The sequence below is a fragment of the Ochotona curzoniae genome, unplaced genomic scaffold (genome assembly GCF_017591425.1).
Source record: "Ochotona curzoniae isolate NIBS_2020 unplaced genomic scaffold, NIBS_Ocur_1.0 scaffold_4763, whole genome shotgun sequence".
Taxonomy (NCBI): Eukaryota; Metazoa; Chordata; class Mammalia; order Lagomorpha; family Ochotonidae; genus Ochotona; species Ochotona curzoniae.
In genome coordinates this window covers 2,407,668-2,432,938 of record NW_024467123.1, presented here as the reverse complement: position 1 = coordinate 2,432,938, position 25,271 = coordinate 2,407,668, and the positions used below count along the sequence as shown (strand labels likewise).

The 25,271-nt window shown below is 47.9% G+C and overlaps 2 protein-coding genes across 6 annotated transcripts in view; one reads left to right on the top strand and one right to left on the bottom strand.

The window, feature by feature from the left end:
- The window catches only part of PARG (poly(ADP-ribose) glycohydrolase), a 114,506-nt gene extending 113,537 nt beyond the window's left edge, over positions 1-969 (bottom strand). For 3 of the 4 annotated variants that reach the window (XM_040970341.1, XM_040970342.1, XM_040970345.1), the window contains exon 1: positions 574-793. In XM_040970341.1, coding sequence (XP_040826275.1) covers positions 574-793 — 220 coding nt within the window. Of the gene's footprint in view, positions 1-573; positions 794-935 lie in introns of those variants that run through there. The other variant, XM_040970344.1, reaches the window with a different exon arrangement.
- Positions 792-25,207, top strand: LOC121149774 (mitochondrial import inner membrane translocase subunit Tim23). 2 transcript variants are annotated; one of them, XM_040970349.1, is made up of 7 exons: positions 792-1,074; positions 3,912-3,970; positions 11,318-11,411; positions 11,577-11,661; positions 13,854-13,912; positions 15,853-15,963; positions 24,473-25,207. In XM_040970349.1, exons 1-7 carry the CDS (start codon positions 792-794, stop codon positions 24,586-24,588), a joined length of 807 nt encoding a protein of 268 aa, XP_040826283.1. In that variant the 3' UTR covers positions 24,589-25,207. The 2 variants fall into 2 exon arrangements, with proteins under 2 accessions (XP_040826283.1, XP_040826284.1); XM_040970350.1 differs by lacking the exon at positions 792-1,074 and adding an exon at positions 1,081-1,279.
- Positions 25,208-25,271: the final 64 nt, after the last annotated feature.

The window sequence follows — 25,271 nt, the reverse complement described above, 5'->3', positions numbered from 1 at the left end:
TCCTTGGACCTCGGAACATTATTATTTTAAAATCCTCTCTACCACGTTAAGAAGCATCAGCTGTCATCTGTCAGAACATCCATCTCCCTTCTACTGTTCTGACCTGCACCCTTCTGTCCTGGCAGCTTTTTAAGGCAGGAAGGCAAAAGAGGCCACACACACACACACACACACACACACACACACACATCCTGGTTCCATCAACACAAACACACACACACACACACACACACACACACACACCCTGGTTCCATCAACACACACACACACACCCTGGTTCCATCAACACTGTGTCAGGGACAAGGCACCAACAGCTCCGTGGAGTCCAGAATGAGTCAAGCTGTTAACAGCCGCCTTCTTTTACAGCTAGACACTCAGGCGCACACCCAACTGGCACCCCTAAACTATTACAAAGTAATTACTCAAACGGAAGAAAGCAAACAGGTGGGCCGTCCAGTCCCGGGAAGAGAGATTGCATGGGAGTCTCCGATTGCATGGGAGGGTCCGCAGCCCCCGGGGTCCCGCACACAGGAGAACACGCACGCTGTTGTGGACGTCCCCCCTTCCACGTACCGAGCGAGGTGGCGCCGCCTCTGCGCGGTCCCGCCCGCCCCGGGACGCAGCCGGCCGAGGACGGTGGCCCCCCGACCCGCACGGGAGAGTCCTTGGGGTCCAGGACGCGCCTCTGCCTGCCGGGGAAGCTCCGGGCGTCCGAGGCAGCCGGCGGAGAACTTGCAGCCGTGTCCCAGCGGGGTCGTTTGGTGCAGGGCTCACAGCCGGGGCCCGCACTCATGCTGGGACCCGCAGCACACGGTCCCCGGGCCGGCCCAGGCTCGGGAGCCTCATTCAGGAACCGGGAGAGGGGCGGCCGGCGCCTGCCCGCACCATGCCCTGTCCGCCCGCCTGCCGGCCCTGCTCGTTCTCGAACACCCCACCTGGACGCGCCGCTCGCTCAATCGGCCTCTGCTCACTTTCCCACCACCGGAAAGCCGCCGTCGGGCGCCGCCGACTTCCGGAGCGCCACACTGCCGCAAAACGGAAGTGTGGCGCTTGGCAGGAGCCGGCGCCCGGAAGGTCAGCTTGGGAAGGAGGCCGTGGGGGTCGCGGCGCCGTCCTCTGTGTTCGCGAACACGAGGGGCTTCCGACCCGAGACCTCGGCGGGGAGCGGACGCCATGGAGGGCGGCGGAGGAAGCGGCAACAAGACCACGGGGGGCCTGGCCGGCTTTTTCGGAGCGGGCGGCGCGGGGTACTCGCACGCGGACCTGGCCGGCGTCCCGCGTGAGTTGTGGGGTCTGAGCGGCGCGTCGTGTCCAGCCCGGGGTTTTCTTTTTTTGGGGGGGGTGGAATGGGAGAGTCGGCGGCGGGCCGAGCGGGTGTGCGTGTGCCCTGGGACGGGGAAACGTCCACTTCCCCGGCCAGGCTGCCCGCCAAGGGACCCGAACCCGGACCCTGAGAGGACTCTTCATCCGTGGGTTTGCAGAGGGATCTGTCGGCTCTGCAAGTCCGCGTATGCAGGATTAGAAGCTCTGAAGTTAACTGCCTTCTCTCCGCTCTCTTCCCCTGCCTCCTCCAAGCCAGCCACACATAGCTGGTACCCCAAAGTAGCCAGGCAGGAACAAATGCATACGTAATGCATGTTAATGAAATAAGGAATTGGGGGGAGGCGGGAAACCATCTGGAGGCGCTGCGGAGGAAACCGAGACTTGCAACGGTGATTTTTTTTTTTTTAAGATTTATTTTATTTTAACGGAAAGTCAGGTATACAGAGAGGAAGATCTTCCATCCGTTGATTCACTCCTCAAGTGGCTGCAATGGCTGGAGCTGCGCTGATCCTAAGCCAGGAGCCAGGAGTCTTTTCCAGATCTCCCATGCGGGTGCAGGGTCCCAAGGCTTTGGGCCGTTCTTGACTGCTTTCCCGGACTACAGGCAGGGAGCTGGATGGGAGCAGGGCTGCCGGGAGTAGAACCAGTGCCCATATGGCATCCCAGCGTGTGCAAGGTGAGGACTTTAGCCACTGGGCTACTGTGCCAGCCCCAACGGTGGTTTTTAATAAGCCAGGAGAGGATTCTATGACAGGGGACAAGGTCAGGTCCAGAAGGTGGAGAACAGCCTGAAAGCCAAGAACTACTTATAACAACTGGATGGGTGAAACTTGAAAGAAAAGCTTTTACAAAAAAAGCAGCCTTCTTCCTCAGAGTCCCTCTGCTGCTTTCATAGGTCCCTTACGATCAGGGACAACAAAAATGACCTTGTGCTGTCCCCTAGGGTGCACCTGAAGCTATCTAGAAGGGTTTATTCAGAAAAGTTGGTCTCTCCCGTAGCAGAGTCTCCTTACATGTATGGCTTGGAAAGTGAATGGAGGCAGGACTGGCGCCATGGCATAGTAGGGTAGGCCTCTCCCTGTAGTGCGGGCGGCCCGTTGGTCCCGGCTGCTCCACTTCCCGTCCAGATCCCTGCTAACGGCCTGCAAGAGCAACAAAAGATGGTCCAAATCCTTGGGCCTCTGCCAGGCGTGTGGAAGACCCAGAGGAAGCTCCTGGTTCGGGACTGACCCAGCTCCAGCTGTTTGGACCGTTTAGGGAGTGACCCAGCAAATGCAAGATCCTCCTCTGTTTCTTCTCTGTATGCCTTTCAAATAAAAGGAAATAAATCTTTCAAAATAGAGAAAGTGAACGGAGCCGCCCGAGGATGCGCAGTGTTCTTTGAACCCAGATGGTGTGGCACCCACGTTCTGGAAGCAGGATTCCAGAAGGAGAACCGGATGTTGTGTTGTTTTGTTTTGTTTTTGCTCATCTGAAGCTTGCACGCTCGGAACGTGAGCTTAACGTCCGTAAAACAAAACAAAATAACCTGCGTGGAAAGTGGGGCTGTGAAGTAAGTGGTAATGACAACTTGGACCACCCGAGAGGGCAGTGTGCTGACCGGAACCCCTGACCGGCGGCCGGCAGGGATGTGACCTGAAGCACATCAGACTGCGGGTGTTTGTGCAGTAGCTGTTGGCCAGTGGCCTGCCAGGTCGCAGGCCATGAGAGCACAGGCAGCTGACGTGGCCTTGCTGGGCCCTGCCAAGGTGGTACCTGGCAAAAAGCAAAGCCCCCCAAGGCTGATCTCCTTCTAGGGAAATCATGTGAGTTCCCACGTAGATAGTGAATTGAAGGGGCGTGAGGAAGGGATCAGAAGGTTGCTTCTGTAAGCTGGAGTGGTTGGGCCAGGTGTGAGCGGCAGAGCTGTTGAGTAACGAAATTCCCAATGGAGCTGGAAAACAGAATGAGGGCTTCAGATTGATGGTAAGAGTTGGCGGGTGACGAGCAGCCGCTGGAGGTACACAAGATCCAGAGCCTAGATTAAAGATTTGGTGAAGTTGATCTTTGAAAGGTTTTGGTTTGCCGTTTTTTTAAAGTGAGTGAAATTTAAGTCTGGTCTTCTGAAAGTTTGCGTCTGCTTTTGAACTAACTCATTCCTGCGGTGACAGCCTGAGAATGTTCTGCCTTGCCACTTTAAGTCAGCTGTCAGCTTTAAACCCCGAGTGAGAGCACTTGAAATATTTATACACAGCTTTGTAGTCGGAACCCACACGCAGCCACTGGTCTTCACGTGGATTTGAGTGCTCGTTTTATTTTACTTTATTTTGCAGTCTGGATACTTGTCAGGCTTTCTTGTAGTTAAGTGAGAGAAACAGGATCTTTCTAATTGGTCCGGGCTGTGTCTCCCACTAATATGTTGATTGATGATGCATGTTGTTGCTGTATGGGATCTTGAGCCATAAGAACAAGCCCTGGGACCTGAAGTGATAGGACTAGATAAAATAGGAACATGTCCCCGCTGCAGTGAACTTGGGACAGTTGCCAGGCGTCTGTTACAACCTTGAGCCGAATTAAGTCAAAATAACTTTATTTTGTTTTCTTTCTAGTAACTGGTATGAACCCTCTGTCTCCTTATTTAAATGTGGACCCACGGTATCTTGTACAGGTAAGGTTGACATGTTCCTGGTTTGCCACCTGAGCTGTGTTTGAGCTGCCCAGAGGCACTAACTCTCTGGTCTTCAAGTGCCACATTTTGGTTTTGCTTTTTTTCCTCTCTCGTAAACCCTTGGACCCTAGCTTGCCGATTTGAGACCAGTTAACTTCAGAAGTTCTATAGTAAATTAATTAAAAACACTCAGATGAAAGTGTTGGCATAGGTAGTTATAAAGTTCGTTTTTACATCAAAGTTTCAAACAGAGCTGGTTGGATGCCTCAGGAAAGCAAGATTGAATAACATTTGAAGGTCAAGTAAGGTACCATGTCATATTAATGTATTGTAAAGCAGTAAAGGAAAGAATACAGGACGTAAAGTACACGCTTTTCTCTTAACTTTTTAATATTGTTGACACAGTTGAGGAGGATACACAACCATGTGGACCTCTGCTTAGCATGTGGGGAAGGTGGATGGGACAAATGTTTCCGTTTTTTTCTTCTTCTGCCTGTAGGGGAGAAGGGGAGGGGACCACTCCTTGCTGTCAAATTACATCGTCACCCCAGGATATGGGGTGCTCCCTTGATGATTCCTTAGAGACCCCATTGTGGAGAAGAGTATTCCAAGGATGGTTGAGGGATTTTGATAGTTGTGAAACGCTGCTGGTTTTGTTGCTCCAGGGTTGAGGAAATCTTCCCAAGTTCTGCTGGCTGATCAGGTGCCACCTCAGTGCATGCCACGCACCCAGGCATCTGCTACAAAGGTTGGTCCAGAGACTGGTCCAACCTGTCCAGCTTTCCATCCTCTGATGAAACACTCAGTGTTCTCTGCTGGCCTAGATGAGCTGGCTGTCCCTTGTATGTATCTGGGCATGCTGTCTACTACACGGACAACTGAGCAGAAGTGAGCAGCAGAGACATTGAATAACAGAATTCCGGATGCAGCTTGAAAACAGAACAGGGCTTCAGATTGATGGTAACATTCTCAGGCAATCAGCAACTGAGGGGGCCAGTCCCAATTGTGGTCAGACCACATATCTTGTGTTTTTCTCTGTGGCCAGGGTTTGAGTCCAGCCATCTAGATGAGAAGTGCCCAAGAAATCTCACCTGGGGTGACCTCAGTCTGGACTCTTGTGTACACCAGTAAGAGCAGGGTCAGATTTGCCCTGTCACCTGTACTAGCCAGCAGTACATACTGGTGGATGCATCTGCCTGGTCAGTTCTGTCCCCAGCGTCATCTCTTATGTAAGCTGATGGGTGTTGCCAGGGTAGTCAGGGCAAACCCCAATAGTCCGCACCAGGCCCAACCCCAGTTTTTGCATGTACTGGCTTGTTCTGCAGCCTAGCTCAGCCTGTCCCGTATCCCACCCAGCTCCCATGCACACCTGTGGGTGCTGCAGCTTAGCTCTGCCCACCCTCAGCCCTGGCTCTTGTGCCTACCACTGGGAGCTGTGGCCTCTCAGGGCAGTGTCCACAGTTTCCCTACCAAGTCTACTCCTTGCCAAGGGGTTATACAGGCTAATCTTTTTGTAAAATGTTTTTATTTTAGATGATGCTTACACAGTTGATCAGGATGGGAAGTATTGAGGGTCAGGGAAAAGGGGTGTGATCATTGTTTCTAAGTTTTCCATTTCTTTTCCCTGTATCTGGGGGGTCGGGAGGAGACCAGGGGAGAAGCCACATCCAGCCTCCCAACCACCCCAGCACCCAGGGATGGGGATGGAGAATGGCCACCCAGTATTGACCCAGGGTTCTGCCCAGGTGGTTTCGTTAGTTCTGAAATGTCTGTCTCACCTAGAGAACGCTTGCAATGTGTCCACTTTAGGGTCTCCATGCTCCCGGATATTGGCTGTCATCTTTGGGCAGAGGTAGTTGTCCAAACTGTTGTCTTCTCCTTCCTCTTATGCAGGCTAGTCATGCATGGTACACACCCAGTCCTGGCACTTACCAGCAGGTGTTTAGCCTGGCCCAGACATCCCCTCCATCTCTCCCTCACACAGGTCAGCAGGAAGGACATGATTCAACAGGTACAGAATGCATTAACACTGTCCAACACCCAAGCTAGAAATAGAAAAGAACTTTTTCAGCTTAGTAAATGGCGTCTACGAAATATCTTAAGCTAATGTATATGAAACTGAATACGTTCCTCCTAGGTTGACAAGTAAATCTGCCCTGCTCACTTCCGTATAACGTTGTCTAGCCAGGGCAATTTGGCAAGAGAATGAAATGGCGTACACATTGGAAAGGAAGAAGTCAAACTAGAAATGACATGATCTTGTCTGTAGCAACACACACACACACACACTAACATGTTAGAACTAATCTAATAAAAGAATTTATAAATTGGTTATTGGAGAAACAATTCTATTGCCAAAAGCATTGGAAACATCAAAATGTTTAGAAATAATCAGAAATGGGGTCAGCACATTGGCTCAGCTGGCTGATTGTCCACATCTGAGCACCAGCATCCCATGAGAGCACCGATTTCTGTCCTGGCTGCTCCACTTCCCGTCCAGCTCCCTGCTTGTTCTCCCTTGCTGACAGATGGGGAACAAATATTCTTTTCAGCACTTGTTGCTGGAGTAACCTGAGTCCGTATTCCAGAGAACAATGAGGTCACTTTCGGTGTGGCAGTTCAGGTGGTAATTGGGTGTTGGAAACCCATGTCAGCCTGAGTTTAGGTTCTAGCCCTGCCTCCAGACCCAGTTTCTTAGATTTTTTAGATCTGACACCAGAAACCCAACCGATCAGTTCAATCTGTAAATTTTTGTGCTTTGTACAACACCATCATAAGAGAAGAAGACTACTTCCCGTCCAGCTCCCTGCTCGTGGCCTGGGAAAGCAATAGGGAATGAGACTGCACCCGCATGGGAGACCCGGAAGAAGCTCCTGCATCCTGGTTTTGGTTTGCCTCAGCTCTGGCTGTTGTGGCCATTTGGCAAATGAAACAGTAGATGGGAGATCTTTGTCTCTTTGTAAAAAAAAAAAAAAAAAGTGCCTTTCCAATAAATAAGTCTTTAAATAAAAGTTGTTTTAAAAACCCAGTTATATAAAGATTGTCAAAAATAGATTAAAAAAAAAACCTAATTATAAAATGGGGGTGAAATCTGAATATAGTTCTTTATGAAGGTCAGTTTCCAATAGCTGTCAGCATTAATTTGAGAAATGCAAATTACAAAATTACAACGAAAAGCCAGTTCACATCTGCTAGTGACTAAAATCAGAAACCAGCCAGAACGATTCGCAAGGAAGTGGAAAAATTGGGCCTTCATACACATTGCTGCTGGGAGTGCAAAATGATATAGCTGCTTTGGAAATAGTCTAGCAGTTTCTCAGAACGTTAAAAATAGAGTTACTTTATGACCTGGCACTTACTTTAGGTAAGAGCGTATGCCTGAAGAATCGAAAGCATGACAAGTGACCCATGAATATTCCTAGTAGAATTATTCAGAATTGTTGAAAATGGAAACAAACCAGATGTCCATCAGCTAAGGAATGGATAAGCAAAATGTGTTCTGTTGCTGCAATGCAGTGATGTTTTGTAATGATACTTACTGCGGCATTTGATGACCACGGAGAACTTGCTGACCGACGGAAGCCAGTCAGAAACAGCCAGAGGCTGGACGATTCCATTTACATGATGTCCACAACAGGCAAATCCATTGACACAGCACGTGGGTCAGGAGCTGCCTCCGTCAGGCTGTGGGGAAAATTGGGTGATGGAACTGCCATGGGGTGGAATTCTTTGGGTGCTGAAAATGCTGTAAAACTGATTGTGCTTCGTTACACAGTTCTGAACATCCTGGAAACCATTGAATTGTTTAAATTTGTGAATTACATGGTATGTGAGTTGCACCAGTATCCATTTAAAATCTTCAGGAGAGTGGTGGAGCCTTTTGGTTCCAAGTCAAACCAGCACTAGCCACCTTTGTTGTTGGAGTTAAGTGCAGGTGGCAGCCAGGTGACGGTGGGGACCTAGCCTGCTTTCTGTCTGGATGTCGGTAGGGTAATTGTTCTCTCTTAGCTCTGGATGCATTGCTTTTTACTCGGGAAGACCCTCCTTAGGTGTCTACTTGTAACTTTGTAACTAATTTTGATTTTATGTGGGATCCAAGCTTGCAGATTGTGCCTCGAGCTCAATTACCGGTAGAGAGCCGTGGTGGCCCCACGTTGCTGGAGCTTGCATGCAGCAGCTCACAGTGATGGATTTGTGCCACCATTTTTATCTGGGCTCTGTTTGTGGTTTTAGCTTACTGCTGCCTTTATGTTCTCACTATTATATCCTCGCTGAAATATTCTTGAAAAACGTAAAGTTGGGGCCCGGCGCAGTGGCCTAGCGGCTAACATCCTCACCTGGAACTCACTGGGATCCCATATGGGTGCTGGTTCTACTCCCGGCAACTGCAATTTCCACCCAGCTCCCTGCTTGTGGCCTGGGAAGGCGGTTGAGGACGGCCCAAAGCCTTGGGACCCTGCACCCACCTGGGAGACTTGGAGGAAGTTCCTGGCTCCTGGCTTCAGATTGGCTCAGCACTGGTCGTTGCGGTCACTTGGGGGAGTGAGCCATCGGTCGGAAGATCTTCTCTGTTTCTCTGTGTATCTAACTTTGCAATGAAAATAAATAGATCTTTAAAAAAGAAGACGAACGTACAGTACTTTTCCTCCTGATTATCTGATATGGAGACATTTCTGCTGATGCACAGCCTGGGTGCGTGGTCCTTGGCATTAGCAAGCACTGCGCGTCGGGCACTCTGGTGGCCCTGGTCTCCAGGTGGTCAGCAGCGCTGGCTTCATGGCAGCCTACCAGTCTGTCTTCCCTAGAAGCAGTCCTCAGGCGTCGGCCTCATTTGTGTGTTATGTAATGTACATTTGATTCCATTTCTTTCTCTTCTTTAAAATTTTATTTATTTTTGTTGGAAAGTTTGATTAACACAGAGGAGGAGAGACAGAAAGATCTTCCATCTGCTGGTTCACTCCCCGAGTGGGTGCGATGGCCAGAGTTGAGCCAGTCTGAAGTCAGGAGCCAGGAGCTTGTTCCAGGTCTGCCATGCTGGTGCAGGGTCCCAAGGCTTTCGGCCGTCCTTAACTGCTTTCCCAGGTCACAAGCAGGGAGTTGGATGGGAAGTGGAGCAGCTGGGATGCGAACTGTTGCCCGTATGGAATCCCAGCACATGCAAGGTGAGGATTTAGCCACTAGGCTACCATGCCAGGCCCTGCTTCCATTTCCTGTGACTTCATTGTGCTTGATTCCGACTGAACAGTAATGTGCTACAGACATGTACCTGCTGTTGCTTGGTAACATTATAGTCATTTTAAATACTTCTTTATTTTTACTTTGTGATTCGTTTCTGGATTGAAGAATAATTATTTACCTTATTTGATTAAGCATACGTCTCCAGCAAGAACATTTGATATGACAGTTAGGATAATACTGCAGTGACTGCACTCTGCATCAGACTGCCTGGCTCTGGGTCTGCTGCGTTGGAGTCCAACTTCCTGCTGATGTACACTCTGAAAGGGAACAGGGAAGGGCTCCAGTACTTGGGTCCTTGACACTCTGGGAGACTCAGATTGCGTTTCAGGCACCCAGCCATGGCCTGGTCCAGCACTGGTTGCCGTGGGCACTGGGAAAGCAAACCTGCAGACAGAAGATCTTTTTCTCTCTATTATGTCTGCTTTTCCAATTAAAATGAAGTCATTCATGTAAAAGTCAAAACAAACCTGGGCAGGTGTGGTGACGTACTGGCTAAATCCTCACCTTGCATACAGGAACCCGTTTGTGTCCCGTGCTACATTTCCCATCCGGCTCCCTGCTTGTGGCCTGGGAAGGCAGTCAGGGACGGCCGAAAGGCTTGGGACCCTGCACCCGCGTGGGAGACCTGGAGGAAGTTCCTGGCTCCTGGGTTTGTACTACTTGTACCATTAAAGTAGAACTACTCACTTAATAATACTTCTTTGATAGTCTTAGAAAGCAGCAGAGTCTTTCCAATAAATGCATGCAAAAATATGGTCATAAATCTCTGGAAGCCCATCGGAAATCCTAGACTGAGTGCAATAAAATGATTGATCTTGAGGAAAATCCTTAGAAAGATCACATTCAATTCTTTGCCAAGATTTCTGTGCAAAAATGTAAGAAATTCTAAAGGACAGCACTTTTTGGTTTTGGAGAAAAAAAAATTAAAAAGCTGTATTTAACACAGTAAGGACCACTGAGAAGAAACACCTGCAGGTCTTGAGCCTTAGTGGGTACAGCCCTGACACTGGTGTCCTGTGGGTGTCCACGGGCTCGGCCAACACTGCCCCGTCAGTAAGCACATCTAGCTTCATTACACTGAAGTGATCTTCGGGTATTAATAAGCAAACACTGAATAGACTCCTTGCCATGTTGTATTATACATTTCTTTGTCAATTTGGGAGGCATTTTGAATTTTTCTAAAAAAAGATTCTTATATTTTTATTGGAAAGGCAGATGAGCAGAGAGGAGAAAGGATGGTCTTCCATCCACTGGTTTGCTCCCCAAGTGGCCCTCATTGGCCGGAGCTGAGCCAATCACCAGGAGCTCCCTGCGGGTGTGCCACTGGGGTGCAGGATCCCAAGGCTTGGGGCTATCCTATGCTGCTTTCCCAGGCCACAGGCAGGCAGCAGGAAGGGAACTGAATCAGACGGGACAGAAGACGGTGCCCATATGGGATCCTGGCACTTGCAAGGCGAGAATTTAGCCCCTGAACCATCTCACTGAGTCCTCTAACAGTTTCCAGTCGCCAGCTTTTACAGCTGTCCTTTTTAAACTCCTTAATGTTATTGCTTTACCATTATCATTTTGTAAGGCAGATTTCTTCCAGTCAAATTTACACTAGGGAAGGAGTCAAATATTTTCTTTATAAGTCAGAGGTTTGAACACGAAAATTCTCCCATACACTGGTTTGCCTTGTAAATGTCAGCAGCAGCTGGTCCTAAACCACACCAGGGTAGGAGCCCAGAGCTCAATGTTGGTCCTGCTCAAGTGGCAAGGACCCTGCCAGCCCTGGAGCTGTCAGCTGCTGCCCCGCGCTTGCACATCCACAGCAATGGGATGGAGCTCAACCCAGGTGTTCTGCCAGGAAGTGCGCAAGTCCCCAGAGGCCCCTTCACAGCTGATTCAATACCTCCCGCCCCCCAGGCCTGGAAACGAAATGTAAAATGAGAATTTTCTAGGGTATGTGTTGTGCTATTTCATCTCCTTTTGGTGTAGGCATTGCTTTTCTTGCAGGAGGTTTTGTTTATTTGTTTGTTTCAAGAAGTATCGTTGAGTTTTTGCTTTTTTGCAAAAAGGTTAAACAGGTGACGTGAGCGCTGAGGTCTGTCCTTGTGATTGCCCTTGCAGGATACGGATGAGTTTATTTTACCAACTGGCGCTAATAAGACCCGGGGCCGATTCGAGCTGGCCTTTTTCACCATTGGAGGATGTTGCATGACAGGTAGGTGTGAAGATTCTTTTGTTAAAGCAGTTGATGGAACTTAGATAGTAGTAGATTCAGAGGGTTTTTAAACTTTTTTTTTTATCATTTTCTAATAAAAGAATCAGAAGTGGCGTTGTTTCTGAATGTCAAGCTGTATAACGGGTGAATTGTTTGCTTTACCAGGGGCTGCGTTCGGGGCCGTGAACGGGCTTCGGCTAGGATTGAAGGAAACCCAGAACATGGCCTGGTCCAAGCCCAGAAACGTACAGTAAGTCGGTCACCTGATGTAGCCGTGCTGCAACAGCAGACTCCGCTTCGTTGGTTCGGTAGTGTTTAAATGAGAGGAAAAAAATCAGATCGGATTAACCCATCCTCAGTCCTTTCCCAGCTCGTTTAGCATGCTTTTCAAATTTCTTAAGACTAATAAATAATTTGTGCTGCTATGGGGCATGCAGAGAAAATGAGAAGCACCTGAGTGGTGGCTGGCTCTGCTGTCTTTCACCTTTACTAACCTCACTCTTTCTGAAGCGTAGTGCCACAAAATTAAATTCCTAGCATTTATGGGGTAGTTCCAAAAGGGTAAGACTGTTTTATGCTGGGTATGTAACAGACTGTAGGAAAGGGATAAGAACATTAAAAGGACTGGGAAGTGTCTGTAATGAGAAGTCAACGCGATCAATCCAGAAATGGAGTGCATAGTACGTATTTGGTGGCTCATAATTTAGTTGCTGGGATTCTAAACATACTGTTCAACCACCAGATGGCAGCAGTTGTCCCATAATTAGAACTGGCAAAGCTCTGGAAGACCTGTCAAGTTCCTATTTCTGTGCGTCTGTAGATTGTTATACGTACACGCCCAGCTACGGTGTTTTATTCTTATATGTGTCCCCTACATTTTGTGTGTGTGTGTGTGTGTGTGTGTGTGAGAGAGAGAGAGAGAGAGAGAGAGAGAGAGAGAGATGGGACATTTTGAATATGTTGACAAATAGGATGATACAATGAACACCTGTGAATCATGGCCAGTCCTTAACCATAACTCCAGCCATAACCAGTTAGATTCTAACTCCTTTTGGAAACATACTTAAGCATTTAATGGTGAATTTGGCAGCAGAAGATAGGCTGAGAAAGATAACCTGCCTTTCTTACGGCGGTAATAGTTAGATAATTGTTCTAACTCCCTTGCATGGGCACATAACATTGAATGATGGGAAGAAGGTGGAATTGAGAGCCAGCCACGTTCAGGTAGCTTTAGTGTCCTAGTTGCATTACTTACTGTTTCATGATTTGGGGTAAACTTTCTGTACTCCGTGCCTTAGCGTTCGGAACTGAGGGATGGTCTAGCGAGAAATAGGTAAGGGCTTCGCATATGGAAGCATGTAGGTGTGTTACCAAACCACATCCAAAAGCATTGTGCACCACCAGCAGTGCAATCATGAAAATAGCTTAAAACTAGTTCTAAAACAACATGTGGAACTTCAGGTAGTAGTTATCAGTGACTAGATAACATCACGGATCCACAGTGTTTTAGAGCCAGGACCTTGTGTTCCTGTAGAGCGTCACTGGAATGACTTCTTCCATGTCGGTTGTTTCCGGCAGGCGTCGGCTGTCCGGGCAGAACGTTCCTGCAACGGTGTTACAGTGCTGGGGGAAGGGCCTGTCCTCTTCAACCAGTTCTGCAGCGGGGGGCACTGGCGCCAGGCCGAGCTCTGCTTCCTTGAGCGTGAGCTTAGCATTCGCCTTTGGGCTGCTTAGTTCTAGCCTGGGAGCAGACAGTGCCTTCTCCACGTGTTTTATTTAGCTCTCTCCTTTTCTTTTCTTTTTTTTTTTTTTTTTAAGATTTATTTATTTTTATTGGAAAGTCAGATATACAGAGAGGAGGAGAGACAGAAAGATCTTCCGTCTGATGAGTCACTCCCCAAGTGAGCGCAACGGCTGATGCTATGACGATCCGAAGCCAGGAGCCAGGAACTTCTTGGTCTCCCACGCGGGTGCAGGGTCCCAAAGCTTTGGGCCGGCCTCGACTGCTCTCCCAGGCCACAGGCAGGGAGCTGGATGGGAAGTGGGGCTGCCAGGATTAGAACCGGCGCCCATATGGGATCCCGGTGCGTTCAAGGTGAGGACTTTAGCCGCTAGGCCACGCCACCAGGCCCTCTCTTCTTTTCTTTTAAGTCTTCTAAGTTTCTTTATAAAGTAAGGTCCAGGCTGTTACCTGAAGCTTTGCATATTCAGTATATATTTTAAATATTAAGAGAATTTTCCTCAGTCATCCCCCCACAGTGGTGAAAGATTCAACCTAGCTTCCCTGAAGTAATAGCCATCTTTGTTGAAATCTGAGGAGGTAGTAAAAATAAAACTGGAGAACACCCTTTTCAGTAGCTACTGTTTTATATTTATATATCAGGTTACTAGAGAAATAATGATTCTAAGTATGGATTCTTTGTCTTTCTTCTGCCATGGTAGGATCCTGAATATGGTGACAAGGCAAGGAGCACTCTGGGCTAACACTCTGGGGTCTCTGGGTGAGTAGAGAGCGCCTTCAACAATAAATTGTTATTACAAGCAGAGATTGCACAAGCTGTCATAAACAGTTTGATCAGCCAAAAACCTCTAGTCGCAGTATTTGAAACAATTGTGGGTTCTGTTTTGTTTTTTTAAGATTTACTTTTATTTAAAAGGCAGTTTTCGAGAGAGAGGGAGAAGCAGAGAGAGAGATGTCTTCATCTGCTGCTTCACTCCCCAAGTGGCTGCACTAGCCAGAGCTGGGCTGCTCAGGGACCAGGTCTCCCACATGTGTGCAGGGAACAAGGACTTGGGCCAGCCTCTGTTGCTTTCCCAGTCCCTAAGTAGGGAGCTGGACTGGAGGTGCAGCTGCCAGGACTAGCATCAGCATCCATATGGGATGCCAGCGCTCCAAGTGGAGCCACTCTGCCGGCCCCAAAACAGTTGTGTTCAAATCTACACTGATGAATAGTGCAGCCCCCTTAGGGAATAAGCATGAACTAGATGACAACCACAAAATCCATAAGTGCTAAGAGCTTTCTGATATCATCTCTGAAGCCTGCATACATTATTGCCCAGAAAGGAAACCAAATAAAACTATGTTTTCATTAAGTGGAATCCAGATATTTAGGTACAAGACAAGGGTTTGTATGTTAGGAAAGGTTCAAGGTCCTTTGTCATGGGGCGTGACGTGTTGATCCAGCCTTCCTGCTGTGTTTTCCTAGTAGCTTGTCAGCAGTCTGTCTGCTCCCTTGAGTAGATTCTGAGGTCCCAGTTGCCTGAGTTTTGATTGGTTCTTTGTAGATAATGAAAACATTTGTAGTTCTAGGCAAGGGGTGACTTAGTGTGCTTAGTCAGACGCAGATGCCTTTGATTCCGTATCATGTGCGAATGACTGGCTGTTCTAATTGCTGATCGCTTACAATAGACCTTTAGGGGCACTTACGCCCTGACATTTAAGGATGTCATAATTTGTTCATGTGGTTGAAAGTCCAAAAAATCTTTTCATTGTGGTGGATTAGCTAGGGCAATTTCAAGAGAGGTGACCCTCCATGTGACAGAGGCAGGACCCTCACCTGTCACGGGGTGTGGTAGTTGTAAATGTCAGATTTGCTTTTTGCCCTTTAGCCACTCCCCTATGTTTTCTTGTCTTCTCCCATCCCTCCCCTAGCCCCGTTCTCCTTTGTGCTTTTAATTGCTTCTATGCTTGAGTAGTCAGCGGGCCTGCCGTCCGTGGTAGCCGGAGATGGCTCACCGCCATGCATGTTCCCATGGGGATGTGACCAGTCCTAACGTCCTGCTCACAGGCACTCAGTTCTGCTTCTGTAGGTGAATAGAAATACCGCAGCAGGGGAGCTGTGAGGCTGAGCTTGAGGAAGTGCTGCGGGAGGGCCAAGGGTAGCTGTGATCTGGGGAAAGGGTAAAAAGGCCGGATGAGAATCTGTAAAGGCACTGCAGGCTAAGTGATGGCAGTTTTCATGTGTATGAGAATCAAACCTCCTCACAGTTTAAAAAACTGCTTTTGTGTAAAGAAATGTGAGTGTGCATGGAATCCAAAGTAGATGTGTCAGGAGTGACAAGTAGGTGAAAAGTTAAAAGTACTTCTGGAACTGCCCAGTGGTCCTTTGTCCAGAAAGAGCTGCTGCTCCGGGATCCTTGTAGACATCTCTGCCCGTCGGCCTTGCGCAGGCGCACGTGAGTTTGAGTGTGCGACACTGAGTCCAGCTCTTCCCGGCTTGTGACTTAAATCACCGTCTCACCTGCCATGGCGTGGGAAGCCCTCCCTGGCCCGGGACTGGTGTACATGCTCCTTACGCACATTCGTTGTCATGTTCTTACTGCTAGACAGTTACAGTGCTCATTCTCTATGTATCTGTGTTTGGATAAATGCGTTTAAATATAGTTGCCATACTGAGTTTACATGATATTTTTGTCACTGAGCTCTTGGTTTCCCCTTCAGCTTTGCTCTATAGTGCGTTTGGCGTTGTCATTGAGAAAACACGAGGGGCAGAAGACGACCTCAACACGGTAGCGGCCGGAACCATGACGGGCATGTTGTACAAATGCACAGGTAGGGGCTGCTGAGATACCTCCTCATACACTTGAAATGTGCTTTTTATCTGGGTTCACAAGCATGGAGTCCATTGACATGGTTGTGCAGCCAGTTCTCAGAAGTCTCATCTTGCGGAAAAGACACTTCACCCCCATGAACCAGCAGCTCCCCATAGCCCCGCCTCGCAGCCCTGAGCCCTGCTGCGGTGTCTGATTTGCGTGGAGACCTCGTATAGATGCAGTCATGCGGTGCTTGTCCTTCTGAGACGGGCTACCGCATTCGGCACGATGTCTTCAAGGTTCGCCTGTGTCGTAGCTCGGCTCAGAATTTCCTTCCGGAGGCTGAGTAGTCCACCACGTGTGAACACCACGGTGTGCCTGTCGGTGCTCTGTGGAGCGCTGCTTGAGCTGCTGCCGCTGTTGGACTCTTGTGCGTGATGCTGCTGTGAAGATGAGAACAGAAATACCTGCTGAAAACACTGTTTCCACTTTTGGATGCGTACCTAGTAGGACTGTTAGATCATAGGGCTCATTGCTGGTTTTTTACATTGGAAAAATGAGAGTGTCTTTGATATGCTTTTCGTTAATTTTCTTTATCTTGCATAGATTAAGGAACGGAAGAACTGGTTTTGTCTTAAGCAATCTAACTGGTGAGATCAGCATAGATAATTTATCACAAGACACACACACACACACACACGCGCGCCAGCATCCGTCCCCGTCACATTAGAGCATGCCCCTCCTGTGAGATGCCTGCTCTCTTGGCCGGCACGTTGACACCAGGCTTAGACAGTTCTCTTCTGTGGGTAAGTTTTGCTAGTTTAGAAGTAAACCTGTCCAGAAAATGCCTAATTCATGTTTTTGCTGATGTTAATGCATCTTTGCTCACTCTTCTTAATGTTATATATACAGTTTGATGAACTATCTTTTTAAAGATTTTTACGATTTATTTTTTGAAAGGCAGTGGTGGTGGGGCAGGTGGGAAGGAGGAGGGAAAGAAAGATCTTCCATGTGCTGGTTCACTACAAATCCAGGAGCCTGGAAGTCCATTCAGCTCTCCCACACTGGGTTCCGGGTCCCGGGCATGTAAGCAGGGATCTGAATTAGAAGTGGAACAGCTGGGACTGGAACCTGTGTTCATGCCAGTGTGGTGGTGGTGGGTGGAGACCCAGCTTGCTACACCACAATGCTGGCCCCTAAACCTAAAAGAATTTCATAATGCGAAAAGGTCTGCTCGACTCTCCTCAACTCTGAATCCCTATTTCCAATGGCAGCTTCCCTGATTAGCTTTTTAAAACAAACTTTTGAACATTCTTCTTTATGTGAGAGACAAAGCGCTGCCATCTTCTCCCAAACACCGCACTGGCCGTGAGCTGGGAACTTGGTCCCAGCAAGGTGGGCGGCGGGAACCCAGTAACTGGCAGCCGGGGCCAAGTTCCAGGCCCCCGCAGGGTGGCAGGAACCCAGTAACTGGCAGCCAGGGCCGGGCTCGGGCCCACTCTGCTGCGTCAGCCAAGTTTCTAAGTAACTCTTAGTGTTTGTCAATCTTTACTGTGATGGGCTTTTACAGGAAAACTGTGCGTGGTCCTGTAAGAATTCTACCAAATATGCTTTTGGGAGAAAATGGCTTGCTAGAGCGTCATCCTTTACCTGTTGTGTGTCACATGGGTTTTTAATTATTGGAAAAGCGGAGATGCTCGCAGTGGAAGCGAAGTCATCAAGAGGTTGTTTGGGCATGTGAAAGTTTACTTCTGAAGACGTGACACGGCAGGCAGCGCCTTTTAGTCGTAGCCCTAATGAAAACTGCCTTAATTTGAAGAACTGACTGTGTCTCCTTACTGACTGCTTTTGTAAGCTTTGTCTTAGTGGTATAAGCCAGGAGTTTGGGGGATTCTGGGGATGGCCTCTGTCTTGGTTTGTGAGACTTGCTTCCTAGAAATACATGATCAGGCCACCCTAAGGCTGATCAGCTGGCTGAGGTTGGCAAAACTGCAGCCGTTCTTGTTTTGCTATGACACTGGCCATGTTAAGGAGTTCTCATGTGCCAGAGGGAATTTTTTTAAGTCGAAATTTCGTATACCCCCTAAAATTGTGACATAGTGGCACCTGGCACAATGGCTCAGTGCCGGAATCCCATGTGGGCGTCAGTTCATTTCCCAGCTGCTCCACTTCCCATCCAGCTCCCTGCTTATGGCCTGGGAAAAGCAGTAAAGGGTATCCTAAAGCCTTGGGACCCTGCACCCATGTGGGAGACCTGGAGGAAGCTCCTGGCTCCTGACTTTCTAATAATAATAAATAAATTGGAAAGGAAATAAATTTGGAAAGGCAGATCCATGGAGGGAAGGAGAGACAAAGATCCTCTGTCCACTGGTTCGCTCCCCAAGTGGCTGCAGTGGCTGGAGCTGAGCCAGTCCTAAGCCAGGAGCCAGGAGCTTCCTCCAAGTCTCCCACAAGCAGAGTGCTAAGGCTTTGGGTTGTCCTCGTCTGCTTTCCCAGGCCACAAGCAGGGAGCTGGATGGGAAGTGGAGCAGCCGGGAAACGAACCAGCACCCATGTGGGACCCTGGTGGTTACACGGTGAGAATTTATCCACTAAGCCATTGTGCCAGGTCCCAATAAATTAAAAACCAAAAAAAAGGTAACATAATTTGTTAAAGAAGCAAAAGACCAGAACTAAAATCACATCATCAGAGTTCCTCCTGTAAGTGCACCTCGCTGTATTGTGACAGCTTTTTTTCCTAGTATATTTTTACTCATGAGTTTTGTTTCTACTTTTTAAAAAGCTCTATCTACTGGTGACACAGTCTGAACTCTTTCCTTTTCCTTTAAGTACTATTTTTAAACAATTATTTCTTTCATTTAAGAGGAAGTATTTTAGTTGTGTGTGGGTGTGTGTGTCACAAAGGCGCAGAGGCGTGGAGGGGAGGTGTGGATGGCAGCTGTCGGGAAGGCTCCGTGGCCTGGGCTTGGAGCAGGGTGCCAGGGAGGCAGTGCAGGTCTGCTGTGTGAGGGATGCGTGCGGGCTGTCAGGATCTACCTTGGCACGAAGCTGGAGACGGGCCTGGAACCCAGGCGCTCCAGGAGGAGTTGCAGAAGTCCTAGGGAGCAGCTGCCCCTTGGCAGTGGCCGGGGGCTCTTCTCAAATCGTTTCTTTTGAAAACATAGTTTTGTCCAACAAAACTCACCGAGTGCCATCCTTGTACTGTCAAAATTTTACATTTGTCTAACCCTAAATTGTTAGGTTTCTAACAAAAGTGGTATTGGCTGTAGTTGGGCTCCCCGGCAGCTGTTTCTGTGAGCACATGCCCAGATTTGCCCTGCAGGGATTCAGAGCTCTTAAACTTACATATCCGGCCCGCTTTTAGTGCAGAAGAAGCCTCTTGTTCTGGGAACAACTCGGAAGGTTGGGCTATGTAATCCTTTGAGACATCCTCCTGTGTCTATAGCACAAAAATGTTAATTGATATTTGTGACAAATTCCGTTCTGAAAAAATTACTCTTAATCATGCTGGCTAAGGAAAGCAGCCAGAATAAAGATACCTTTTAGCAGCGTGAGTATAGAATGTATGTAGTTGCTTAGCCATTTAAAGGGAACATGTGTCACCAGCTGTATGACCTTTGGAAAAAAAAAAAGTGTTGGTAAAATTGGACTTTATTAGTTTGCATAGTTGTGTTTGTAAGTGCTTACTCTTGTAGTTGCAATTCAGTGAATGGTGATTTATTTTCTTAGAACTTGCCCTGCACACAGTAGCATCATTTCACCCAAGAAGCTTTTGTGTTTTTTCATTTCTTCATCGATAACATTAGTTATTCAGTAGCATGTTGTTTACCTCCCTGGTGCTGTACATTTTTTGTTTTAACTTTATTGCTGTTGTTGACTTTGTTTCATGGCTTCTCATTTAAGGGAATGTATAGTGACAGCGTAATAGAGACTGGCATGTCCAGATGTGGAAGATACAGTGCAGTGTGCATCTCTACTTCCAAATCCAAGATGGACTCCCAGTGAAACTATTGGACATGTCTAGACAATAGGATGCTGGACTGTCTGCCATTGTCTGTACCAGCAATGTCAGGACACACCTGATGGACTTGTGACTGCTTATGAAGGACTATACTGTAGTAATATGGGGAAAATCAGTCAGTGGGGGTTGGAATTTGAGGACGTGGTAGGGAAATCCCAGACCCTATGGAATTGTACTATGAAATTCAAATTATTTATTTTTAAAATCTTGATCTTCACCCTGCTATTTTGTCCTAAATCTTTAAAATTAACTGGTCCAGTACCCCCAAGTTGTTAGCAGCTGGGTGTCCTGGGCGTCTGGATGCACAGAGCGTGGGATATGCCTAACTGCAACATGCTGCTCCCCCCAGAAGGAAGGGCATCCTCCCGGTGCTCTGCACAGACAGACCAGAGGACCTTGTGTGAAGTCAAAGGAGCCAGGCACACAAGGGCAAGCTGTGACTCAGGAGGTTCTTAGTCCTATTAATGGGAAATGTAGAATGGAGGCGGCCATGGGTCCCGGGTGCAGGATGGAGAGACGGGTGTGTGCTGGCGCTGGTGACTGTCGCACAGCCCTGCAGGTGTGCTTACTGCCTCTGAACCAGGCACGCGCAAATGGCTGGGACGAGCAGCTTTATGTTAACATGCGTTATACACAAAAACTGTTTTAAAAACAATTCAGTAGTCCCTTTCGAGAATGATGTTTTGTGGTGGGTGAGACCATGCCACCTCCTGCTGGCAGCTGAGGGCTAAGAGTGTATAACATTTTTTAATGGTTATTTTTAACACGATTACATAAGCACTTACATAAATCTTTGACCCTTAAAGCCTGACATACTCAGCCTAGGCCTTTGGAGAAAGATTTACTGCCCTCTGCTCTAACGACATTGTCATGTGGACGAGTTGAATGCCTTAGCTGTGCATCCCACAAACCTGGAACTTAAATATTCTAGGCCGTAATTCCCCGGCTTACCTTTTCTGAAGAGTTGTGTTAGGACCCAGCAGGGAGGCGGTCAACTGGAAACACAAGCCCCATGCTTGTTCGGCTTATCAAGGGTGACCATTGGTCTTATTTGGTTACTCTGTGTTCAGAGCAAGCATATTTGCTGATTAACTTCCTGTGCTTAGTTGGGCAGAAGTTGCTTGATTACAGAAAGCCTCAAACCAAGGTCCTGAAATCTTTTATTCGGTGGACAAGTTAGGAAAACATGGAATTAACGAGGAAGGTTAAAATCTGGCTGGTTTATGGAAAAAGGTGGCTGTGAGTCAGAATTAGTGAGTGATTGGTAAATGCATACCACCTGTGCTTGGGGTTGTCCTAGCGATAACCATTCTGTCTAGACTTTAGAAAGGTAATCTCATTGGTTCAAATTAAGGTTTTTGTTTGTTTGTTTTTTTTAGTCTTTATTTTATTTTTATTGGAAAGTTAGATATACAAAGAGGAGGAGAGACAGAGAGGAAGATCTTCCATCCTTTGATTCACTCCCCAAGTTGCCACAGGAGCTGAGCCAATCTGAAGCCGGGAGCCAGGAACCTCCTCCAGGTCTCTTATGTAGGTGCAGGGTCCCAAGGCTCTGTGCCGTGCTCGACTGCTTTCCCAGGCCACAAGCAGGGAGCTGGATGGGAAGCAGCACCCATAAGGGATCCCAGCGTGTATAAGGCGAGGACTTTAGCTGCTAGGCTGGTCCTATTGGGCCCTAGACTAAGTTTTTATCTGCTTAAATAGAAAGCTTTCTTGGGGATTAATAATTCATGAGGAACACATATTACATTATTGGTTTCCCAAAACTTCAAAGTATTATAGGGAACATTGTGATGATGTTGAGAAAAGATTCCCAGGGCTTATTTCATAGCCAAGAAGTGGCTTGGAAAATGGAATTTATGGGTAGGTTTGTTTGGGAGCAAAAAACCAAAAATTCTTTTGAGATCCACATATGTATGAGGACTCTTCAAAGAGATTTTAGAAAATGCCAAGTTATGAAGACACAGGGCCTGGTTTTAATTTTGTTGTTGGATTAACATGAATTGTTTAAATGCATTTTTCTGTGACCTTCTGAAGGACCTGGTCAGTGGGCCGGGTGGGGGCTGTGTTCTTGGACCCTGACAGGAGAGGTGGGCTTGTTGGTCCTGTCTGTCCGAGCCAGCCAGTAGGCCTGGGGGACCTAGGAGGGCTGGCCTGTGCTCCCGCCGTCTGCCCTCAGCCACAGCGATGAGGCATCTCGTGTTTATGTTGGTTAGGCGGAATTGAGTATCAAGTGTCAGCTCATTGCCTCGTAAATTTTATAGTTTATGGAGCCACAGCATTGCTGCCTCACAGTCCTTGGCATTCGCTGTCTCTGTGCCTTGGGGTGGTTTTCCCTCCCAGGGCTTGGTTTACAGGTGATCTTCCACAGCCTGGTTACTGGCTTGCTAGTGAGAGACTGAACGTGGACTTTCACACCCTGTGATGAGTGTCCGTGTGCCACACAGCAGAAAGCTGCTCAGAGAGGATGTCTGTAGTTTGGGTCTGTTCTGAAGAGATAAGGACAGAACTGACAGTGGAAGCATAGGAACCGGGGCGGGTCAGCTATCAGAAGTCTTCAGACTGGAAAGATTCATCTATCAGCTGAAGCCACGTGCTGGGACGCGAGTGCAGAGTGGTCAGTTCTGAAGTGCTGTAACTCGGCAGCATGGCTCCGTTCCAGAATTGGCCTCCGTAGGTAACCGGTGCCGTCCTAGGGCGCTCCAGCTTTGTCTTCCTTGTAAGTGAAGTCCCGGCTGCCTGAAGCTGTGGCATCTGCCTTGTCCGGGAGACTAACAGAGCATCTCTTTTGCCAAGCTACTTTGGAAATGCCCACTCCTGTGTGGAATGTTCACTTGGTTCCTCTTTACCATGTAAAACATACAAGACTGACATTTTACAGCTATAGACAGTTGGCCTTTTCTAGTTCTGAGAAATTTGTAGTTTCCTCTTCCTTGATAACTGCTTGAAAGCAGAAATATTTTTCTTCATTTGGAATGCTCACTGCTGATCTTTTTCTTCCACATGAAATAATCTTGTTGAAAACGGTTCAGATTCTTTTATTTTTTTCCAAGTATGGGTTGCGTAACTTCATTACGTGTGGAGACTGTCGGTACCTGGTCAGAGGCATCTTTACCATTGCATATCTGCACCGGTGTGTGTCCCAGCTGCTCCACCTCCCACCCAGCTCCCTGCTTGTAGACTGGGAAAGCAGACGAGGGCAGCCCAAAGCCTTAGGCCTCCACATCCATGTGGAAACCCCAAAGAAGCTCCTGGCTTTGGATTGGCCCAGCTCTGGCCATGGAAGCCATTTGGGGAGTGAAGCAGCAGATGGAAGGTCTTTCTGTCTCTCCTCCTCTTTGTAAAATCTGCCTTTCCAATATATTTCTAGAAATATATAATTTATAAATTATAAGTACATAAAAATATAATTTATACATATATTGGAAAGGCAGATTTACAGAGACACGAGATAAATCTTTTATCCATTGGTTCACTCCTCAAATGGCCACATCAGCCTTGGCTGGGTAAAGTCAAAACAAGGAGTTCATCCTGGTCCCCCTCATGAGTACAGGAACCCAAGGACTTGGGGTAGTCTCAGCTGCTTTGCCAGGCACATCAGCAGGGAGCTGGATCAAAAGTGGGGCAGGTAGGATTTGAACCAGTGCCCACATGGGATGTCAGCACAGGCGGTGGTGTAACTTGTTACTCTATAACACTGGCCCCAGGTTGTAACTGTGCTTCTTGAGTCTTCAGATATGTAGATGGCCTGTCTGGAGTTCAAGGCTATTAATTACAGCTTCCAAACAGGGTGTCACCTTGTCCTCAGCCTTGACTCTATTCATGGCACTGCACTGATGTAGTTCTAAACTATATAACTAGCAGGAAGTTACTCATCCAGTTGGAACTTTAATAACAATAATAATCAGGCCCGGTGTGGTGGCCTAGCGGCCAAAATTCTCACCTTGAAAGCCCCGGGATCCATATGGGCACTGGTTCTAGTCCCCGCAGCTGCCCTTCCCATCCAGCTCCCTGCTTGTAGCCTGGGAAAGCAGTCAAGGACGGCCCAAAGCTTTGGGACCCTGCACCCGTGTGGGAGATCTGGAGGAAGCTCCTGGCTCCTGGCTTGGGATCGGTGCAGCACCGGCCGTTGCGCTGACTTGGGGAGTGAATCACCAGACGGAAGATCTTTCTCTCTGTCTCTCCTCCTCTCTGTATATCTGACTTTGCAATGAAAAATAAATAAATCTTAAAAAAAAATTTATCAGATTTGTCAAACTGCTGTGGAGACAAGCTCAATTGAGAGTGATTAAGAAAATGATTAATGCTAGTCACCTTAGGCATAACAGTATAAAGCTAAAAGTGAAAAAGGTTATAATTGTTTTAATGTAAGATTATGTATTACACATGATCGCTCCTGTTTGGGTGAAAAGGTGTCCCTCTGTCATGTCTTCTGTCCATTTTAACAACCTTCCTGTACTCCTCCAAAGGAAGGGCGCTGTTTGATGGTGTTTCCCCTTCTCTCCAGGTGGTCTTCGAGGGGTCGCGCGAGGTGGTCTGGCAGGACTCACCCTTACCAGTCTCTATGCACTGTATAACAACTGGGAGCACATGAAAGGCTCCTTGCTCCAGCAGTCGCTCTGAGGACACGGCCAACTCCGAGGAGGACGCCTCAGTCATCAGTCTGGAGCTGTTTCGTCTTCTGCCTACAATTATTTTTAAAAAATTGGAGATTTTGACTTGCTGCAATCAAGATCATGGATGGCTGACCAAGACTGCCACGCCTCCTTGCCTTTAGTTGAAGCCAGAACCCTGCAGTGGGTGTGGCCAAGTGATGTTGGGTCTTTTCCTCCTTTGGAGAAGACGTTGCACCTAGCCTCTCTTCCCCTTCAGCTGGAAAACCACTTACTCCCACTATCCAGGTCCTGAGTGCTTGTAATGCCGTACCGTTTGTTCACTTGAGGGAGCCGAAACTCTTCCTAACGCCCTAGACCCCAATAGAGGGTGAAAACAGGACCAGAGGTAGCAGCTTCAACACTGGGTGTTTCCATTTTAAACCATGTATCTGACTGTAATGTAAAAGTTACTCTTGGTTTTTCTGCCCCTGCAGACTAAAACATTTTTTTTCTTTCTTTCTTGTGGTGAAATGAAGGGCTACTGGTGATCATCGCAGGTGGAGTGAGATTTCCCTCCAAAGGGGCTGACACTAAACCTCACCATGTTCCAGGTCAACCATTAAAGTAGTGGACTAGTCTGCCCAACAGTCATGCTGAAGCCTTTGTCCTTTGTGCGTTCGCTCATGTGGGGAACAAGCTGGACACCTTTCA

What these genes read in the sequence shown, in the direction of transcription:
- LOC121149774 (XM_040970349.1), top strand. Translation starts at nt 792, where the DNA reads ATGCTGGGACCCGCAGCACACGGTCCCCGGGCCGGCCCAGGCTCGGGA. An exon ending in CAGGAGCCGGCGCCCGGAAG is followed by an intron (nt 1,075 to 3,911) that starts GTCAGCTTGGGA and finishes TTTTCTTTCTAG; the next exon opens with TAACTGGTATGAACCCTCTG. An exon ending in CATGTTGTACAAATGCACAG is followed by an intron (nt 15,964 to 24,472) that starts GTAGGGGCTGCT and finishes CCTTCTCTCCAG; the next exon opens with GTGGTCTTCGAGGGGTCGCG.